Below are 21145 nucleotides of genomic sequence, written 5' to 3'. Positions count from 1 at the left end.
CTGTTACCCACATTATTATATATGAAAGGCTAATGACCACAATAAGGCTATTAATGGAGTCAGTGACCTTTCTTTGATTTAAACTATATATACCTTTCACTTGGTCTTGGTGACTGCGTCTCTGTTAACATGAGTCACCTTATAATATTTTAACTTTTGTATTATGGTAATTAATAAAAAAAATATTCATATTTTATTAAACCTTTCTTTTGTTCAATTCCTTGTCCTGGGATCCACTAGTTCCCAGATCATGCTGTTGTAGTACCAGATGCAGACAGAACTGGGTGCTGCAGTGAAGGGACCACAACCCATATTTCTGTTGATCATGGGGGATATTAAGGGTTGGAAAAGAGATTAAATCATAATAATAGCCCATGAATATTATGTTCGGGCATAGACACTTAACAAATGGCTTCCATAATCAATACAATATTGAAAATATATAAAAATGTCATTATATAGTATATACACCTGCACATTTCTTCCAGTCTATAACATATTCATGAAGGAACCGGCCCTCCAAGAAAATGAACTGGAATCAATCAAATTAACAAAAGAATGACTTACTTGACTTTCAGGCTGGCCAGCATCGCTTTATCAATCCTGCAAGTATAAAATCGATAAACCAATTAATTATTCAGTTTTCACTTATTGTACACAATGCTTTAACAAGTGCGAATCGACTTAAGGATTAGATGGAGTTGTCACAGCTAAAATCTGTATCTGATTGATCGTCCTTTAAAGCAAAGCAACTTCATCAGCAGAAACGCAAATAACAGCTGCACTTATAGTGGGAAAGGAAACTGCAGCTCTGTTATAAAAAATATATTATGTAAACTCATTATGGCATCTGAATACATTGAACTGCGATGGCTACACTCCTCGGCCGGAAAGGATAATAAATATATGGAAATTCCTGAATATATTAGTTAATATTTGCACTTCACTTTAAATTCTGAAATGAAAATGTCATAACTTTAGGGGAAATATATTAACACTGTCCTAAAGTCAGACTGGAAATAACTAGACCAGACACAGGGTCACACAATGTATAAGTGTAGCACATTGTATTGAACAGATTTAGACAATTTTCTATTTCTTACGTCATCATCTCTTATTTTATACCAACATTTTTGACCCAAAATATTTTATATATTTATATACAGTACAGACCAAATGTTTGGACACACCTTCTAATTTAAAGATTTTTCTGTATTTTCATGACTATGAAAATTGTACATTCACACGGAAGGCATCAAAACTATGAATTAACACATGTGGAATTATATACTTAACAAAAAAGTGTGAAACAACTGAAAATATGTCTTATATTCTAGGTTCTTCAAAGTAGCCACCTTTTGCTTTGATGACTGCTTTGCACACTCTTGGCATTCTCTTGATGAGCTTCAAGAGGTAGTCACCGGAAATGGTCTTCCAACAATCTTGAATGAGTTCCCAGAGATGCTTAGCACTTGTTGGCCCTTTTGCCTTCACTCTGTGGTCCAGCTCACCCCAAACCATCTCGATTGGGTTCAGGTCTGGTGACTGTGGAGGCCAGGTCATCCGGCGTAGCACTCCATCACTCTCCTTCTTGGTCAAATAGCCCTTACACAGCCTGGAGGTGTGTTTGGGGTCACTGTCCTGTTGAAAAACAAATGATGGTCCAACTAAACGCAAACCGGATGAAATAGCATGCCGCTGCAAGATCCTGTGGTAGCCATGCTGGTTCAGTATGCCTTCAATTTTGAATAAATCCCCAACAGTGTCACCAGCAAAGCACCCCCACACCATCACACCTCCTCCTCCATGCTTCATGGTGGTAGCCAGGCATGTAGAGCCATCTGTTCACCTTTTCTGCATCGCACAAAGACAAGGTGGTTGAAACCAAAGATCTCAAATTTGAACTCATCAGACCAAAGCTTAGATTTCCACTGGTCTAATGTCCATTCCTTGTGTTCTTTATCCCAAACAAGTCTCTTCTGCTTGTTGCCTGTCCTTAGCAGTGGTTTCCTAGCAGCTATTTTACCATGAAGGCCTGCTGCACAAAGTCTCCTCTTAACAGTTGTTGAAGAGATGTGTCTGCTGCTAGAACTCTGTGTGGCATTGACCCGGTCTCTAATCTGAGCTGCTGTTAACCTGCGATTTCTGAGGTTGGTGACTCGGATAAACTTATCCTCAGAAGCAGAGGTGACTCTTGGTCTTCCTTTGCTGGGGTGGTCCTCATGTGAGCCAGTTTCTTTGTAGTGATTGATGGTTTTTGCAACTGCACTTGGGGACACTTTCAAAGTTTGCCCAATTTTTCGCACTGACTGACCTTCATTTCTTAAAGTAATGATGGCCACTCGTTTTTCTTTACTTAGAATTTGTATTATGGCAAGCAAAAAGCAGCTAACAGTCTATTCAGTAGGACTATCAGCAGAGTATCGACCAGACTTCTGCACAACACAACTGATGGCCCCAACCCCATTTATAAGGCAAGAAATCCCACTTATTAAACCTGACAGGGCACACCTGTGAAGTGAAAACCTTTTTCGGTGACTACCTCTTGAAGCTCATCAAGAGAATGCCAAGAGTGTGCAAAGCAGTCATCAAAGCAAAAGGTGGCTACTTTGAAGAACCTAGAATATAAGACATATTTTCAGTTGTTTCACACTTTTTTGTTAAGTATATTATTCCACATGTGTTAATTCATAGTTTTGATGCCTTCAGTGTGAATGTACAATTTTCATAGTCATGAAAATAAAGAAAAATCTTTAACCGAGAAGGTGTGTCCAAACTTTTGGTCTGTACTGTATCTGGCACTTTTTATGATTCCACTTAACAATGTCACCGCTTCAGACACATTTCAAAAGTGGCTAGTAAAACATTAAAAGCATCTCAGACAAAATTCTGGCACATTTTGCTCAGTTAATCTCCTCCATTGGTGCTTTAAATTTAGGACAATGACAATGTTAGAAGAACAAATGAAAAAGAAAGTGCTGGGGTGCGTTTCATCAGTGATTTTGTTCAGTTTCGCCAGATTTTCTAGTCCGAGTTTTATCAGTTTTTCAAGTACCCATAGACTTACATTGCCAATACTGATCCAACACTCAGATCAATATTGGACATGTTTCCACTCCACTCCACTAGGTTCACACAAAAAAAAATAAATCGGAATAACCTCATAGACTATCACAGGTAGGAGTTCTAGTCATGAAACGAATGCATAGAACTCGTACACCAAAAATGAATGTCTGAATGGGCCCCAAGACATCCTGTTTATAAGAGTCCAATTTAACCACATACATGTATCTAAGAAAATACTTTTTATAATCTCTCCATTCCTGAGATATGACCCATTCTTCCCTGTATATAAAAAAGTCTTGTTTGCCCAGTTGGCTTGGTCTTCAAGAAGACTCCTATAGTTAGGAGTTGAAGATCACTCACACTTGGTTATAAAAGGACTAGATTTATATATAGGGAAGAGGGGGTCTTATGTCAGGAATGCACAGGCGCAGGAACAAAAAGGAAAGGCTGAATTCAGGAGAACAGCGGCATTTACATCACATAAAAAGTTACATATGGTAAGTGACAGGTCTTAAGATGATAATTCAGGAATTGTTTTATGATGAAATAAGATTGTGATCTGAAATGACAAAGAAATGATGTACAGTAGGCTTGTAGGTTTACATATCCCATTTACATAAGAAGTATGTGTGTCCTGTACACTAGTGGGTGAAGGTTACTGTGTAATATCTAACATCTCACATAGTTTACTATAAACAGTCATTTGTGTATTGTTAACGCTTCTCATATCAGTACCGGGTACTAATATATACAAAGGTTAAAAAGATACCTGCGATCAAATTACAGTTAGAGACAGATTTAGGACTAGTCTTTGGTATGTGCGATAGTAGGAACACTTCAGGCTGCAGTGTCATATATATGTCCAGTAAATACATAATGTATAAATGTAGAAGACTTTTATATTAGCCCCTGAGCCAATTTTAACCTTAATGGTCAGGCCAATTTTTTAAAATTTTTAAATCACTTTATGTGTCACTTTATGTGGCAACAACTCTGGAACTCTTCAAAATATTCCAGTAATTCTGGTTTTCTCGACACATTGTATTTATGTTTCGCATTTATTTGTGAAAATATCGGAATTTTGGTGAAAAATGTTGAAAAATTTTCAAACTTTCAATCTTTATATCCTTAAATGAGTTAGTCATGCTGTACAAAATAATTAATAAATAACATTTCCCATATGTCTAATTTACATCTGCATTATTTTCAAACGTCATTTTATTTTATTAGGATGTTAGAAGGGTCAAAATTTTACTACCAATTTATCATTTTTTCAAGAAATTTACGAAACCTGTTTCTTTAGGGACCTATGCAGACTTAAATGGACATGGCAGGACCTATATATTGGAAACTCCCCAAAAGTGATACCATTTTAAAAACCGTACCCCTCAAGTATTACAAAAGTGCTGTCAGGAATTTTTTTAATCCTTCAGGTGCTACACAGGAATTAAAGGGGTATTCCCATCTCCAAGATTCTATCCCAATATGTAGTAGATGTAATAATAATAATATTAGAAAATACCTCCAATTAGAAATGTAGTATAGTTTTTTTAATTCGCTATGTCTCTTTCCTCATGTGCAGGCATTGCAGGACTTTAGGTATCCATGGTTACGACCACTAGCAGCTAGCTAACTAACTGTTACTTTATCAGTGGACGTAACCATGAATACCTAGTGCCAGAAATGAGTAAGAATTTTAAATTTTCCCCTTTTTTTAAATGATCCAATAAAATTTTTTCATATTTTACCTGTTGGAGTACTGATTTTCTTCTTTTCGTTTTCTTCACACTCAAGGTAACCTTAGTTCACAGCCTCCCAGTGTTCCAGCAGCTGGAAACTCCAGTGAACTTTAAATGTCCCTCAAAGTTTCCCATGAGTTTTCCAGGCCTCGGAGCTGCCGGGAGACCTGGTGGTTTTGAACTCTGGTAACCTGAAAGGTTATCTGAGTTGAAGCCACCGGATCTCACGGTAGCTCTAGTGTCAGACTGTTGAATGCCGGAGTGCCGAATACCGGCTACTGAGTGCATCTCACATCATTGTCGCCTGGTCTCCCTGAGATCAATGCGACCAGGCGACAATGATGGGAGTTGTAGTCAGCACTCACAGTGTACATTAGGTGTAAAATAAAGAATTGAAAAAAAAACCAGCGTGAGCTCCCGTGTAATTTTCATAACCAGCAGAGAGAAAGTCGACCACTGAGGGCTGATATTACAAGCCAGGGAAGGGGCCATTAGCCCAAAACATCAGCTGTGAGCTGATGTTAATAGCCTAGGAAGAGGCCTTGGATGCTGGTCCCCTCCGAGGCTAATAATATCAACCCTCAGCGGTCCCGGAAATGGCGCATCAATAAGATCCGCCAATTCGGGTGCTTAGCCTCACTCTTCCCACTAGCCCTGATGCAGTGGCAAGTGGGGTAATAGGGATGGTGTTTATGTCAGCCTTGTATTGGCAGCTAACATGAAGCCCATGTTAGTAATGGAGATGCATCTATAACACAGCCCCATTACTAACCACATAGTCAAATAGTAAAAAAAAACAAAAAACATCCAGAATAAAGTACTTTATTTGAAATAATGAAACAAGCTCCTTTATTGATGATTCTTAATTTACCAAAAACAATTATATTAACCTAACGCTATTAATATCAGCCCTGCCTAGCCTTTGCTGGTTATAATTATAGAGGGGAACCCACGTCAATTTTTTTTTGGGGGTCCCTCATTTTACCTTCAGCAAAAGGTGAGGCTTACTAGATAAAACATAACTTTTAATTAATACTATTAAATAGACAATATATTAAAATATCACCTGATTAAGGCAATAAGACACGCATAAAGTTGGTTATCAAGGTACTATAAATCAGCATTAGTGTTGAGCGAGCACTAAAATGCTCGGGTGCTCGAAGCTCGGGCTGAGCTCGCCGTGATACTCGGGTGCTCAACCCGAGCAACGAGCCCAATGTTAGTCTATGGGAGACCCGAGCATTTTTGGTGCGGCACCTCCGGCAGTCTTTTAAAAGCCTAACAAGTGCCCAAAACGATAGTGACAGTGCTCAAATGACATGGGGACAGCATGGGGATCGCCCCAGGAAGCATTTCTGATGCCCAGGTCACTGCTGTCAACAACGTGGTCAGAGGTATTAAGCCACTTTTAAAGGCTCACAATAAAACGTTCATAAACGAAACTGAAACTGCTTTCCTGTGAAATATGTTAAGGAACTTCCTTTCCAGGGTAAAGAAGACTTGTGTATAAGGTAAAATAAATACCCCCCCCCCAAAAAATACTCCTCCACACCTTGGGCTATGTTCACAAGTAGCATTTTTTATGCGTTTTTGCACTTTTGTATTGCTTTCAACCGTGACAAATGCATTCACCGGGAAATGTCATTTTAACATTTTACAACCTTATCTGGCCATGTACTGTGTGACACATTCATACAGTGCTGAAAAGACATGGGAACAGCATGGGGAAGACCCCTGGAAGCATCTCTGACACCCAGGTCACTGTCTAAAAGTGTGCCCATCAGAAGTCATCCTTGCCGCATCAGAAGATGCAGACTTGCAACTATCCCCGTGCAAGTTCTTGTCCCAGGGCACTGTTCAATGGTACCTCCTCCATTCCTTGCAATGCCAGCGCAAATATGCAGCCAACCACCCACCCACCCCCAGGCTGCAATACCATACTGCTTACTTGCACTTGAAATTGGGCCTTTTAGGCATGTGGAGGCGGAATCTGGCCACCACGTCATGGCTGCGTTGGCTGCCTGGAATCCATACTCAGTCCCCAGCCGCCCGGCGGCCGGGTATCCACACTCGGTCCCCAGCCGCCAGGGGGCAGCCTGGTGTCCATACTCAGTCCCCAGCCGCCCCGTGGCCGGGCGTCCACACACGGTCCCCAGCCGCCTGGGGGCAGCCGGGTGTCCATAAACGGTCCCCAGCCGCCCCTATTTCTCCTGTCAACTTCCCCCCACACACTTTTCTTAGCCCGGCCTGCTTTAGGGCAGCATTGGACAAGACCACCAGAGAACCAGACCCCTCTGGTGGGCCCTGGCTTCTCCATCAGGGGAGTTAAGAGTGCTAAGGTGAGGATTATGATGATGATGATAGAAGTTAGCATCTGCTTTGCTTTCTTTTAATGCAAGCATAAATGTGCATCCTGCCACCCACCGACCCCCAGGCTGCAATGCCATACTGCTAGCTTGCACTTGAAATGGGGCCTTTTAGTTTGGAGGAGGCTGAAGCTGGCCACTACCTCATGGCTGCTTCGGCAGTGAGGTATCCATACTCAGTCCCCAGCCACCCCTATTTGTCCCGGTGTGCCTTATACATAAGATTAAGCGCGTATACCAAAACATTACCTGTGCCCTCCCCAGTGCATTTAGTGGGAAGGACAGCCTATTCCGCTGTAGTGTGTGCATGCCAAACCCCTGTTCATGGTACATGCGAAGATGCCTCCCACCCTGCACCTGTCGTTGCAGACTTGCAACTATCCCCGTTCAAGTCCTTGTCCCAGGGCAGTGTTCAATTGTACCTCTCCCATTCCTGGCAATGCAAGCGCAAGTATGCAGCCTGACACCCACCCACCCCCAGGCTGCAATACCATACTGCTTGCTTGCTTGCACTTGAAATTGGGCCTTTTAGGCATGTGGAGGCAGAATCTGGCCACCACGTCATGGCTGTGTTGGCGGCCTGGAATCCATACTCAGTCCCCAGCCGCCCGGCTGCCGGATGTCCATACTCGGTCCCCAGCCGCCAGGGGGTGCCCGGGTGTCCATACTCGGTCCCCAGCCGCCCCGCGGCCGGGTGTCCACACACGATCCCCAGCCGCCTGGGGGCAGCCGGGTGTCCATAAACGGTCCCCAGCCGCCCCTATTTCTCCATGGAACATCCCCCCACACACTTTTCTTAGCCCGGCCTGCTTAAGGGCAGCATTGGACGAACCCACCAGAGAACCAGACTCCTCCGGTGGGCCCTGGCTTCTCCATCAGGGGAGTTGAGAGTGCCAAGGTGAGGATTATGATGATGATGATACAAGTTAGCATCTGCTTTGTTTTCTTGGAATGCAAGCGCATGTATGTAGTAGCGGCTAGGCCTGAGGTGGTCAGCGTTTTGGCGCATATCCTACCTCTTCCGAGGATTGCTGGATATTTTAATGCCCCTTACAAGAGACGGGGAGGTCAGAGTGGTATAACAAAACGCTTTTAATGCCCCTCAGAAGAGACGTGGAGGTCAGAGTGGTATAACAAGACGCTTTTAATGCCCCTCAGAAGAGACGTGGAGGTCAGAGTGGTATAACAAGACGCTTTCAATGCCCCTTACTAGAGACGTGGAGGTCAGAGTGGTATAACAAGACTCTTTTAATGCCCCTCAGAAGAGACGTGGAGGTCAGAGTGGTATAACAAGACGGTTTTAATGCCCCTCAGAAGAGACGTGGAGGTCAGAGTGGTATAACAAGACGCTTTTAATGCCCCTTACAAGAGACGTGGAGGTCAGAGTGGTATAAAAAGACGCTTTTAATGCCCCTCAGAAGAGACGTGGAGGTCAGAGTGGTATAACAAGACAGTTTTAATGCCCCTCAGAAGAGACGTGGAGGTCAGAGTGGTATAACAAGATGCTTTTATTGCCCCTTACAAGAGACGTGGAGGTCAGAGTGGTATAACAAGACGCTTTTAATGCCCCTTACAAGAGACGTGGAAGTCAGAGTGGTATAACAAGACGCTTTTAATGCCCCTCAGAAGAGACGTGGAGGTCAGAGTGGTATAACAAGATGGTTTTAATGCCCCTCAGAAGAGACGTGGAGGTCAGAGTGGTATAACAAGACGCTTTTAATGCCCCTTACAAGAGACGTGGAGGTCAGAGTGGTATAACAAGACACTTTTAATGCCCCTCAGAAAAGACGTGGAGGTCAGAGAGGTATAACAAGACGCTTTTAATGCCCCTTACAAGAGCCATACAGTACAGCATCTTAAAAATATTTTTCCCATTATTGGGGAGTGGGTCTCCTACAGTCTTTGCTTATGCCTTCCAAGCAAAAGCTGACAAAAATAAGGACGGAGGAACTTTCAATAATGGCAACACGGACCACGGTCACCCAGGTGGTATAATGGTGGTGGAGGCTGAGGATAAGGAGAAGAACATAAAACAGCCGAAACGAGGAAGCGTATACCCATGTGTGGGTGTGAAGCGGTGCATGTGAATACACCTCCCGAAATAACACAGTGGATTTGACTTTATGTTACTCTGCTGTCATTTGGTGGTGATGAGAAGTCAGGCCCAATCCAGCCCTTGTTCATTTTGATAAGGGTCAGCTTTTCAGTTGACAGGCGAGGGCGCTTATCAGTTATAATTCCCCCAGCGGCAATAAAAACACGCTCCGATAACACGCTAGCGGCAGGGCAGGCCAGGACCTCCAAGGTGTACAGAGCGAGTTCATTCCAAGTGTCCAGCTTAGATACCCAATAATTAAAAGGCACAGAGGAATCACGGAGGACGCTGGTACGGTCGGCAAGGTACTCCCTCACCATCTTTTGAAACTTTCCACTCTTTGTGAGAGTACCCCGCGCCTCAGGGCCTGTCTGAAGGGAGGGTCTGAGAAAACTGTCCCAGAACGTTGACAGTGTTCCCCTGCCTCTGCTGGATTGGAGTTGCCTCTCTCTCGCTTGTACGCTTTGGTTGGTCAACGAACTGTGACCTCTGCCACTAGCGTGTTCAGATGGGAATTTTTTTAACAGTTCTGCAGCAAGGGCCTTCTGGTACTGGCCCATTTTTGTAGACCTCTCCACCTCAGGAATAAGAGAGTGGAAGTTCTCCTTGTAGCGGGGGTCTACAAGTGTCACCAACCAGTAATGACTGTCACCCAACATTTTGACAACGCGAGGGTCACGGTTAAGGCAGCGTAACATAAAGTCAGCCATGCGTGCCAGACTGGTAACAGGCAAGATTTCCGTGTCCTCACCAAGATGACGACTGACCATGCTCTCTTCCTCCTCCTCCTCCTCCCTGTCCTCAGGCCACCCACGCTGAACCGACGGTATGACACTTGTACAGGTACTACCGTCTACAGCACATGATAACAGCTCCTGTTCTTCCTCCTCCTCCTCCTCCTCTCCCTCATTGTCCCCCAATGCAAGTTGGGATGAGATGAGGCTGGGCTGTGTGTAATCGCCCACTACAGCTTCTTGATCCATCTCATCATACTCTGGCAGCAATGCCTCCTCTTTAATTCTCTGCAGAGAGCGTTGCAAAAGACAGACAAGTGGGATGCTGACACTAATGATGGCGTCATCGCCACTCACCATCTTGGTGGCCTCCTCAAAGTTTGTCAGGATGGTACATATGTCAGACATCCAGGTCCACTCATGAGGTCTTTTGTGTGGAGTCTGATCTGAATATCGACGGCCTTGTTGCAGCTGGTACTCCACAACTGCTCTCTTCTGCACACAAATACTTTGCAACATGTGGAGGGTAGAGTTCCAACGTGTGGGGACATCACACACAAGTCACTGTGCTGGAAGCTGCAAACACTGCTGCAACACAGCAAGGGCGGCGGAAGCTGTAGCCGACTTGCGAAAATGAGCTGACAGGCGGCGTACTTTCACGAGCAGATCTGGCAACTAGGGGTACGATTTAATAAACCGCTGAGCCACGAGGTTAAGCACATGAGCCAGGCATAGTACGTGTGTGATCTCGCCTCGCCTCAGAGCTGCCACCAGGTTACGGCCATTGTCACACACGACCATGCCTGGATGTAGGTTCAGCGGTCTCAGCCACAGATCTGCCTGCTCTTTCACAGCTGTCCACAACTCACAAGCAGTGTGAGGTTTATCACCTAAGCTTATGAGTTTCAGCACAACCTGTTGCCGCTTGGTGGAGGCAGTACTGCAGTGCTTCCAGCTTGTAACTGATGTGGTGATATCCGATATGGAGGCTGAACATGAGGAGGAGGAGGAGGATGATGCACAGGAGCTGTACACTGTGGGGGCAACTCTGACTGACATAGGGCCTGCAATCCTTGGTGTGGGGAGGATGTGTTCCGTCCCAAGGTCTGACTGGGTCCCGGCTTCCACTGTGTTTACCCAGTGTGCCGTCAGGGAGATGTACCGTCCCGGGCCACAAGCACTTGTCCACGTTTTGCTGCCATGTGCCTGATCATGCTGGTGGTGGTCAGGCTGGTAGTTTTGTCACCCCTGCTGATGCCGGCATGGCAGGTGGTACAAATGGCCTTTTTGGGGTTATCAGCAGAGTCTTTAAAAAAATTCCAGACTCTGGAAGACCTACCGCTTGTACTGGCAACGTCCCTCGTGTTGGTGTTACAGTGAACGGTTGCCCGCCTTCTGTCTGCGGCCACCACACTGCTTCTTCCTGCCTGTTGGGGTACTCTGCCTCCCTCCCCCTGTGTGCTGCTGGCCTCCCTCTGCATGTCCTCCTGCCACGTTGGGTCAGTTACTAGATCATCCATCACCTCCTCCTCTTCCACTTGTGCACAACGATGCTCCTCCTCACTTCCTGGCAATTGTGTCTCGTCATCATCCACCTGTTGTGACAAATTGCCAGCGTCGACTTCCTGTGGTCGTGGCTGTTCAAATATTTGGGCATCGCTACATGGGATCTCCTCTTCCACCACTTCAAGCGTATCAGGCGAGGGGCACAAATATGGAAATGGACCAGTGAACATCTCTTCAGAGTGTCCAAGTGTGGGATCAATTGCTGTCTGACGACACTCGGCATGGTGGGAGGAAGGAGCATCAGGGTGAGGAGGAGTATGCGGTCGAGACTCACGGCTACTAAGAGTTGACTGTGTGGAAGACAGACCGGAGGTGGTGGTGCCCAGGTAACTGGAAGTATTATCTGCTATCCAATTAATAACCTGTTCACACTGATCAGTTCGCAATACTGGTGTTGTTCTGTGCTTCCCTAGTAATTCGGTCAAGAAGTGGGAGCGAGAAGATGTGGCTGTTGGTTGTGGCACATTTTCACCTTGGCCACGACCCCGTCCTCTGCATGCACCATCACCAGAACGTCCAGTTCCACGTCCCTTGCCACGCGCCTTGCCCATTGTAAAGGAAGTAAAATAGCACTATCAATGGAAAAAGGGTAATAAAAAGTAGATTAGAACCGTGGAAGAGGAAAACCACAGTTCTATTTCTCTGCCCTACACCCGACTCTTTTAAACAATCAGAACAATCAGGGAGAAACTATTACTGTTTTTCCTTACGGAAAAAATACCAAAACATGAATAATAGAGATTTTTTACCGTGGAACAGCTAAACCACAGTTTTAATTTACTGGTGTATACCACATTTTTTAAAATATATAGATTTGCGGCTGAACAGTGAGCGACACACTCAAGCTGGGTTTTTTTTAGACACCAAAGGCCCAAAACTGGATACTACAGAGATTTTACCCGTGGAACTGCAAAACCACACTTCTGTTTCTGCGGCCTATACCAGACTCTTTTCAACAGATATATTTGTGTCTGAAAAATCTGAGACACACTTTTTTTGGGGGGTGGGGAGGGGGGGCACCAATAGGTTAATAAGACGGGCATTTGTACAGTGTGAAGGAGAAAAAAAAAGAGGATTTAGATGAAAAAAAATAATTTTTCCTGGCCCCCGAGACCTGCAGCTAAGTCCAGCAATTTCAGAAACAGGAGCACACAGGACTGTAATGCAGCTTTTGCTGGTATAACCACTGCGTCTCCTATACAGCCTGCCTGTCTGCCTGCCTGATATCTGGGATGGATATTAGTCCTGAGAAGGACTGTTTGTTTGTTCTGGCAGCCTTTACAGACCCTACACTAACTATTTCGCAGGAAAAATCTCTCCCTAGCTCAGCAACGCTGTCCCTACACTGTCTGATCCGGAGCGTCTGTGTCCAAGATGGCGGCGCCCGGTTTTAAATACTCGAGGAGACGCTGTGCGGCCAGCCAATCACTGTAATACCCACAAAGAACATGGCTGCGGCATTACAGTGACTGGCTGGCAATCCCTGCATGTTCATTGGCTCTGTAAAGAGCGACAAACATGCAGGGAGGAGACCCGAGCTTCCGCCCGAGTAACCCGGAAATGCTCGGTGCTCGCCGAACATTCCGAGTAGCGTGATGCTCGGGCGAGTACTGAGCAGTGTCGAGCATGCTCGCTCAACACTAATTAGCATGTAAACTAACGATGATTCGGTTTTCACTAATGGTACTATAAACCAGAATAACATCAATCAGGATGAAACTGACAGTGGTTCATTTTTCACTAAAGGTATTGTAGACCAGAATGAGTCAGAATGAGTGCTATAGACCTGAGTGAGACTGAAAGTAGTTCAGTTTTCATTAAAAGTCCAATAGACCAAAGTGAAACTGGTAGTGGTTCAGTTATCACTAAAGGTACTATATATTGGAATGAGACTGACGTTTCAATTTCCACAAAAAAATACTCAACAACTAGAATTAGCACTGGAAGCACTATAAGCCAGAATGAGACTCACAATGATTCAGTTTTAACTTAGAAGTACTATACACCAAAACGAGACTGACAGTGGTTCAGTTTTCACTCAAAGTACTATAGACTTATTTTTTGTGGAAATTGAAACGTTGTCAGTCTCATTCTAATATATAGTACTGGTCTATAATACCTTTAGTGAAAATTGAACCACTGTCAGTTTCAACCTGATTGATATTTTTCTGGTTTATAGCACCATTAGTGAAAACTGAACCATCGTTAGTTTTCATGTTGGTCAGATCAGATCCCAATCTCAATATGCTGTATAAAGTGTCAGTGCTTACATAAGTATAGTGCTACGCTCGCGCCCGGACTGACTGGCGTGAGCGTGATTAGTGAGCCCACTGTACCATGAACCGAGGAGTGCCTGGAGGGGTGTAACTAAGTATCAACACAATCCGACCAAGGTCGCACGGCGGCTTAGTCGACTCCGTGGACCAAGGAGGAACCGAGCAGAGGGACCAGGTGCGACTCCAGGTCAGACCCCGGTCACAGTTGTTGACCCACACCGGGGAATGCAGGAACAGGCAGGTTAGACTGGCATACAGGCAGGTGGGTATTGGCAAGTACGGCTGGTATGCAGACAGGTGGGTACTGGCAAGTACGGCTGGTATGCAGACAGGTGGGCACTGGCAAGGACGGCTGGTATGCAGACAGGTGGGCACTGGCAAGCACGGCTGGTATGCAGACAGGTGGGCACTGGCAAGCACGGCTGGTATGCAGACAGGGAGATACTGGCAAGCACGGCTGGAGTGCAGACAGGGAGGTACTAGCCGGTTGGAGCGCAGGCTGGATAGGGTCCAGTACAGACTGGGAGACAGGTACAGAGCCGCAGATGCAGTAGACAAGCAGAGTAAAGCGAAACCGCCGGAGCGGAGGACAAGGCAGAGCAGAACTGCTGGTTGCGGTGAGAAAGCAGAGCAGAGTGAAAACCGCAGGTGCGGTGGGCAAGGCAGAGCAGAGCGGAACCGCCGGAGCGGTGGACAAGGCAGAGCAGAGAGAAACCGCAGGTGCGGTGGACAAGGCAGAGCAGAGAGAAACCGCCGGAGCAGTGGGCAAGGCAGAGCAGAGAGAAGCCGCCGGAGCGGTGGGCAAGGCAGAGCAGAGAGAAGCCGCCGGAGCGGTGGGCAAGTCAGAGCAGAGAGAAGCCGCCGGAGCGATGGGTAAGGCAGAGCAGAGGGATGCCGCCGGAGTGGTGGGCAAGTCAGAGCAGAACTGCTGGTTGCGGTGAGAAAGCAGAGCAGAGTGAAAACCGCAGGTGCGGTGGGCAAGGCAGAGCAGAGCGGAACCGCCGGAGCGGTGGACAAGGCAGAGCAGAGAGAAACCGCAGGTGCAGTGGGCAAGGCAGAGCAGAGAGAAGCCGCCGGAGCGGTGGGCAAGTCAGAGCAGAGAGAAACCGCCGGAACGGTGGGTAAGGCAGAGCAGAGGGATGCCGCCGGAGTTGTGGGCAAGTCAGAGCAGAGAGAAACCGCCGAAGCGGTGGGCAAGACAGAGCGGAGGGAAGCCGCCGGAACGGTGGGCAAGTCAGAGCAGAGAGAAACCGCCAGAGCGGTGGGTAAGGCAGAGCAGAGGGAAGCCGCCGGAGCGGTGGGCAAGTCAGAGCAGAGAGAAACCATCTAAGTGGTGGGCAAGACAGAGCGGAGCGAAACCGCAGGTGCGGTGGACAAGGCAGAGAGGACAGGGCTCTGTTCACATGGAACAGACTGGAAAATACAGGAAGATAGCTATAACACAGGAGGAAGATACGGAGGAAGGGAAAAGGGACAAGCAGAACCAGATACACACAAGGTACTTCCTATGAAGTAGCGAGTGGACACAAAACTCACAAACAGAAGTACAGAGACAACGAGTTGGAGTTAGGTGCAGGTTCAGATACTGCAGGAAAAGGGGAGGTACAGACATAGAGACAAACAGGTAACAGGCTAGGATACAGTTCAGACAGGAACTGCTACTGCAATGAGATACAAGAATGAGCCTGGGTATACAGCCCCCAGAGTGGCGGAAACAGACTAGAAGTCACAGGTAACAGGCCTGGGTATACAGCCCCCAGAGTGGCGGAAACAGACTAGAAACAGGACAGGACCTGGCAATTCAGTAGCAAAGACTGAGTGAAGGTGTTGCTCAGGAAGCTCCTTCTGGGTGGAGGGGGTTTAAATATCCAGTGACTCACAGCAATAGGCTGGAGACGCATTAGGGGTGCGCCCACAGCAGCTATAAGAATCAGGAAGTAACCGGGCCGCCGCCCTAAGCAGTCAGTCAAGGGACATGCACACATCATGAACTGGAGCAAGGTTTGTAGGCTGGACTGACAGGTAACATTGCGGTCTTGCATAGTGGGAGGTGGTGCACTATGTAACCAGGGATGTTACATATAGATTGATTGTATGCCAAGAAAATACATAATTAATGCAATTAGAAACGGTCTTACCCAAGTCTTGATCCAAAGGGAATAGTCATTACACCAGACATCAGTCTTGTCTATCAGTTGGTTTTCTTTGATATGACTGTTCTACAGGACAGCCAGAAATACACTGACAGGAGTGTAATCCTTCCTGCAGTATATAGTGCTGAACTGCCTTGACACAGGTCACAGGAGTTCAATCAGCTGATGAGCTCCGGTGACCTCATTTACAGCACTATACAGCAGTGGTGCAGTTAGTGAGGTCTCCAGAGCTCATCAAATGATTGAACTGCGGTGATCTCTCCCACTGCAGCTCAGCGCTATACACTGACGGGAGCGATTACACTCCTGTCAGTGTATCGCCGGCTGCCGGAAAGAACAGTCACATCTCTCGATAGCGACTATAAGTGAGATCGCTGTGGGATACTCAGGATTACATCGGATAGGTGAGGATTATGGTGGTTTATTATTTTTTCCTTTTTACAGGTGACATGGGCATTGGGGATTAGGCGTTAAGGTGAGTATATAGTGTTTTTTTATTTTTTACAGGGGACAAGGGCATTGGCAATTAGGTGTAGGTGAGTATAATGTGTTTTATTTTTAGATTTATTGATTTAAACTTTTTTTTACTAGCAGCACAGCCGCCGACTGATGAGAGACTACTCCTCCCATCAGCAGGCGCCTTTGCTCGCTGTTTACAGTGACAGCAGGCGCCGGCTGATGGGTGTAGTAGTCTCATCAGCCGGCACTTGTGACCCATGGTAAGTTTTTTACCGGGGGTCACGGTCACAGCTGCGGGATCACGCTGACATCTGACAGCGTGATCCCGCAGCGCTCTGACCCACGTAATGATGTTACCGACGATCAGAGCCCCCGGTTGTTCGGGGCCCCATTCGGGTTCGTGTTTGGGATCCGGTGTCCGAACACAAACTTTTTTTTGATGTTTGGGTAAAGATGATGAAACTGAACATCAAAAGGTTCGCTCATCTCTACTCATCAGTGAATGTTACAACTTGCAACAGACAATATTTTACACCCAAAGTGCTTCAGTTCTCATCAGTCACAAAGTGATTAGCTGCTGTTTTACTTCCACATTTTTAGTTCATATTTACAGCACTTTAAATAAATGTGCGCTTTATTTTAAATTTTTTATGTGTTAGGGATATGATTTTGTGGCAGATTATCATCCTTTCTCACAGACTGCACAGATTTCCTGTTCTTAAAATGGCTGCTGATCCAAGGATGTGACCAAACTGGTGTATCGGCCTCCTCCAATCGAAAAGCAGCTTTCCAATTTGCAGTATCTCTCAGTTGGAGGAGGCGGATGGACAGATCTGGTCACATGCTCCTCCATCAGCAGCCATTTTGAGAACAGGAGAGCTGTGAAATCTGTGAAGGAGGCAGTACTAACAAATGCAAGAGCAGAATCTATAAGACTTATAGATTAGTAGGTGCTACAAAATCGTGTCCCCAACAAATTTATTATCAAAAAATTAAAGTGGAAAAACCCCATTAAGGAAGCCACACAACTTAGGTAGCTGTCAATCAAAAACTCATTTGGCATGTCTAACCCAACCATTTTTACCCATTCATGCTTGGATCAACTGAGCGTGCCTATGTACTATATGGTCAGACAGTGTGACAGACAACTGTGGCATTGGCTTACCTCTCACATTAACAAAAGGGTTGAAAGTTGTAGTTCAACATGCCCAATGTAATGCACACCCCCGGACTGACTGGCGTGTGCGTGTATATGTAGTGATTCCACTGGACCGTACCGGAGAGTGAATGCCTGGAGGGGCGTAACTAAGTATCCACCCGATCCAACCAAGGTCGCACGACGGCATACGACACCAGTGCACCAAGGAGGAACCGAGCAGAGGGACCAGGGGCTACTCCAGGTCAGACCCCGGACACGGCTGTTGACCCACACCGGGGAATACAGGAACAGGCAGTTTAGGCTTGCACACAGACAGGTGGCTGCTGGCAAGCACGACTGGTATGCAAACAAGGAGGTACTGACAGGTACGGCCGGTATGCAGGCAGGTGGATGCTGGTAAGCACGACTGGTATGCAGGCAGGGAGGTACTGGCAGGTACGACAGGTTGGAGCACAGAGTGGATAGGTCCCAGTACAGACTGGGACTCAGGAACAGAACCGCAGATGCGGTGAACAAACACAGCAGAGTGAGGCCGCCCGGAGTGGCGAGCAAGAGCAGAGCAAGAAGAGGCCACCTGGAACGATGAGCGAGAGTCAGAGCAGAGCGAGACTGCCGGAGCAGTGAGAAAGAGTCAGAGCAGAGCGAGACTGCCGGAGCAGTGAGCAAAGGGTTAGAGCAGAGCGAGACTGCCGGAGCAGTGAGCAAAGGGTCAGAGCAGAGCGAGACTGCCGGAGCAGTGAGCAAAGGGTCAGAGCAGAGCGAGACTGCCGGAGCAGTGCGCAAAGGGTCAGAGCAGAGCGAGACTGCCGGAGCAGTGCGCAAAGGGTCAGAGCAGAGCGAGACTGCCGGAGCAGTGAGCAAAGGGTCAGAGCAGAGCGAGACTGCCGGAGCAGTGAGCAAAGGGTCAGAGCAGAGCGAGACTGACAGAGCAGTGAGCAAAGGGTCAGAGCAGAGCGAGACTGCCGGAGCAGTGAGCAAAGGGTCAGAGCAGAACGGGACTGCCGGAGCAGTGAGCAAAGGGTCAGAGCAGAGCGAGACTGCCGGAGCAGTGAGCAAATGGTCAGAGCAGAGCGAGACTGCCGGAGCAGTGAGCAAAGGGTCAGAGCAGGCAAGAACCGCCAGAGCGGTGAACAAGGCAGAGCAGGCAGAAACCGCCGGAGCGGCGAGCAAGGCAGGGCAGAGGGGACAGGGCTCTGTTTACACGGAACAGACAGGAAGGGAAAGGCAGAACCAGATACCCACAGGGTACTTGCAGTGAAGTAGCGAGTGGACCACAAACTCACAAACGGAAGTACAGTGACAACGAGCAGGAGTTAGGTACGAGTTCAGACTCTGCAGAAAAAGGGAAGATATGGGCGTAGAGAGAGACGGGAAACAGGCTGGAAGATAGTTAGGGCAGGAACAGACACTGGGAAAAGACACAGACAACAGATCTAGGCATGCGGCCCCTAGAGGGCCGAAGGAACAGGCTAAGAGCGTGTTCACACGGGCCTGGAAATACAGCCTCCAGGAAAGGCAGAAAGACAGCTGGCTAGAGTACACAGACAGGACACAGTTCAGACACGGGAACTGATACCGCAAGGCAGGAAACATAGACAGGACCTGGCACATCAGTGACTAGAAGCCAACTGACAGAACAAGATGCTCAGGCATGGATTCCAAGGAGGAGCTGGTTTAAATACCAGGTGACAGACAGCAATAGGCTGAGGACGCATTAGGGGTGTTTCTGCAGCAGCTACAAGAAAGAGGAAGTTCAGCGGGCGTCGCCCTAAGCAGCCAGAGCAGAGCAAAGCAGACAGTATGGAAAGAAGCCAGAGTGTCAGTCTGGACTGGAAATCAAGTGCGCGCTCTTGCACAGTGGGAGATGGACCACTATACAAGGACACCGCCAGGTATGTTACACCCAATCTATTGAGATACCCCTATATGCATAGTAAATGTTGGATTTAACCAACTAGACCTTATCATCATTTGCATTTTTTGTCAATTTAATTTTGTCTTCTAGTATTTTTCCATTTTTTGCATCAATTTCTTTAAAACAGTTCATAAATTTAGCGCAAAGCCAAAAATGGTCTTTAGTTTTGTCTTTAACCTTTTTTGTGACTTTTTAGTGTAAAAAGTTGCACAATTCTCAAAATATCTACATAAAATCACTCTAAGAGGCAAGGGACTGGAGTACATTTCAGTCAAATTTTGCAAGTTTTCGAAAATTCGCAAATGGTGAATCAGGCAAAAATATATGGAAACCCTAAACTCCGTCCACAATACCGAATATAAAAAAAAAAATCAGACCATTACTTATAAAATAACCTTTAAAAAAGGCACAAATTGAAAGAAGAATTTGGAGCAAATGAGGTGAAAACCACCAAAAACTAGATAAAAAAGGCTCAAATGCTCCTTTAATTAATGAAGAGGGTCCATTGTGTCAAGTTGGGCATCTCCAGAAGAGAAGAATTTGACCATGGCTAATGTCTAGATAGATCGATAGGAAGATAGATAGATAGATAAAGAGATAGATAGATAGATAGATAGAATGATAGGAAGATAGATAGATAGATAGATAGATAGATAGATAGATAGATAGATAGATAGATAGATAGATAGATAGATAGATAGATAGATAGATAGATAGATAGATAGATAGATAGATATCCGGGGTTCTAATCCCACCATGGACAACATCTACAAAGAGTCTGTATGTTCTCCCCGTGTTTGCGTGGGTTTCCTCAGGGTTTTCCGGTTTCCTCCCACACTCCAAAGACATCCTGATAGGGAATCTAGATTGTGATCTCCAATGGGGACAGCGATGATAATGTATGTAAAGCGCTGTGGAACATGTTAGCGCTATATAAAATATAAAGATTATTATTATTATATATAGATAGATAATCATTAAAGAATTATTTACATAGAAATTATGGTATATATTACATTTGCAGTCAGCAGCTAGCTATCTAAATTATAATTACCCTGTCAATGCATGAATATTGGTGTCATAGATCTGTCTTTAGTTCACATAGTTCTTAAGCACATTAATTAACAGAGTAATAGCTTTTCTTCTATTAAAAAGAATGGGTGGTAAGTGCTATATTTAGTGACATCTGCACTGTGGTTTGCTATAGAAACCTCACTGTAGACCAATGCGGTGGATAATGTGACTCATATTCATGTTATATTATTACTTCTCACGAGTTCAACCTGCAAATTACCGTACGTTTAAAATGCCTTCCATGGTCACAAATTTTCTAGGTGCTTCTTATAGAGCAAGAATGATAAAAAAGAATACTGAGGGCATAGCAACGGGTGGAATTCAGTAAACTGTGTGTCAGAGGGATAAGAGTTCAAAGGAAACACTCACTAATTTAGGTTGTAAAAACTAGGCACAACACAAGTGTAGGTGAGTTACCTGGACAGACCGTAAAAATAGGGCACTTTAATACTAGAGACAGGTTAGCACCATCCCGATGGGGACACCCTGTCATCAGTCAGGATTTGGCTGAGGAGCTGATATCCAGCATGGCAGAGCGAAAGG

General features: G+C 46.1%; 1 protein-coding gene across 5 annotated transcripts in view; it reads right to left on the bottom strand.

Annotated features, from left to right (window-relative positions):
* The window catches only part of RAP1GAP2 (RAP1 GTPase activating protein 2), a 1112678-nt gene that overhangs the window by 804129 nt on the left and 287404 nt on the right, over nucleotides 1-21145 (bottom strand). For all 5 annotated transcript variants that reach the window (XR_012298693.1, XM_073667801.1, XM_073667807.1 and 2 more), the window contains exon 2: nucleotides 568-603. Coding sequence is in view for 4 of the 5 variants with exons in the window: in XM_073667801.1 (XP_073523902.1) it covers nucleotides 568-603 (36 nt within the window). In the remaining variant the exon portion in view is untranslated. The remainder of the gene's footprint in view (nucleotides 1-567; nucleotides 604-21145) is intronic.

The sequence above is a fragment of the Phyllobates terribilis genome, unplaced genomic scaffold (genome assembly GCF_046119375.1).
Source record: "Phyllobates terribilis strain yellow unplaced genomic scaffold, ASM4611937v1 Scaffold_2__4_contigs__length_985480577, whole genome shotgun sequence".
NCBI classification, from domain to species: domain Eukaryota; kingdom Metazoa; phylum Chordata; class Amphibia; order Anura; family Dendrobatidae; genus Phyllobates; species Phyllobates terribilis.
The sequence above is the reverse complement of the archived record's forward strand: the minus strand, read 5'-3'. Positions and strand labels throughout refer to the sequence as shown.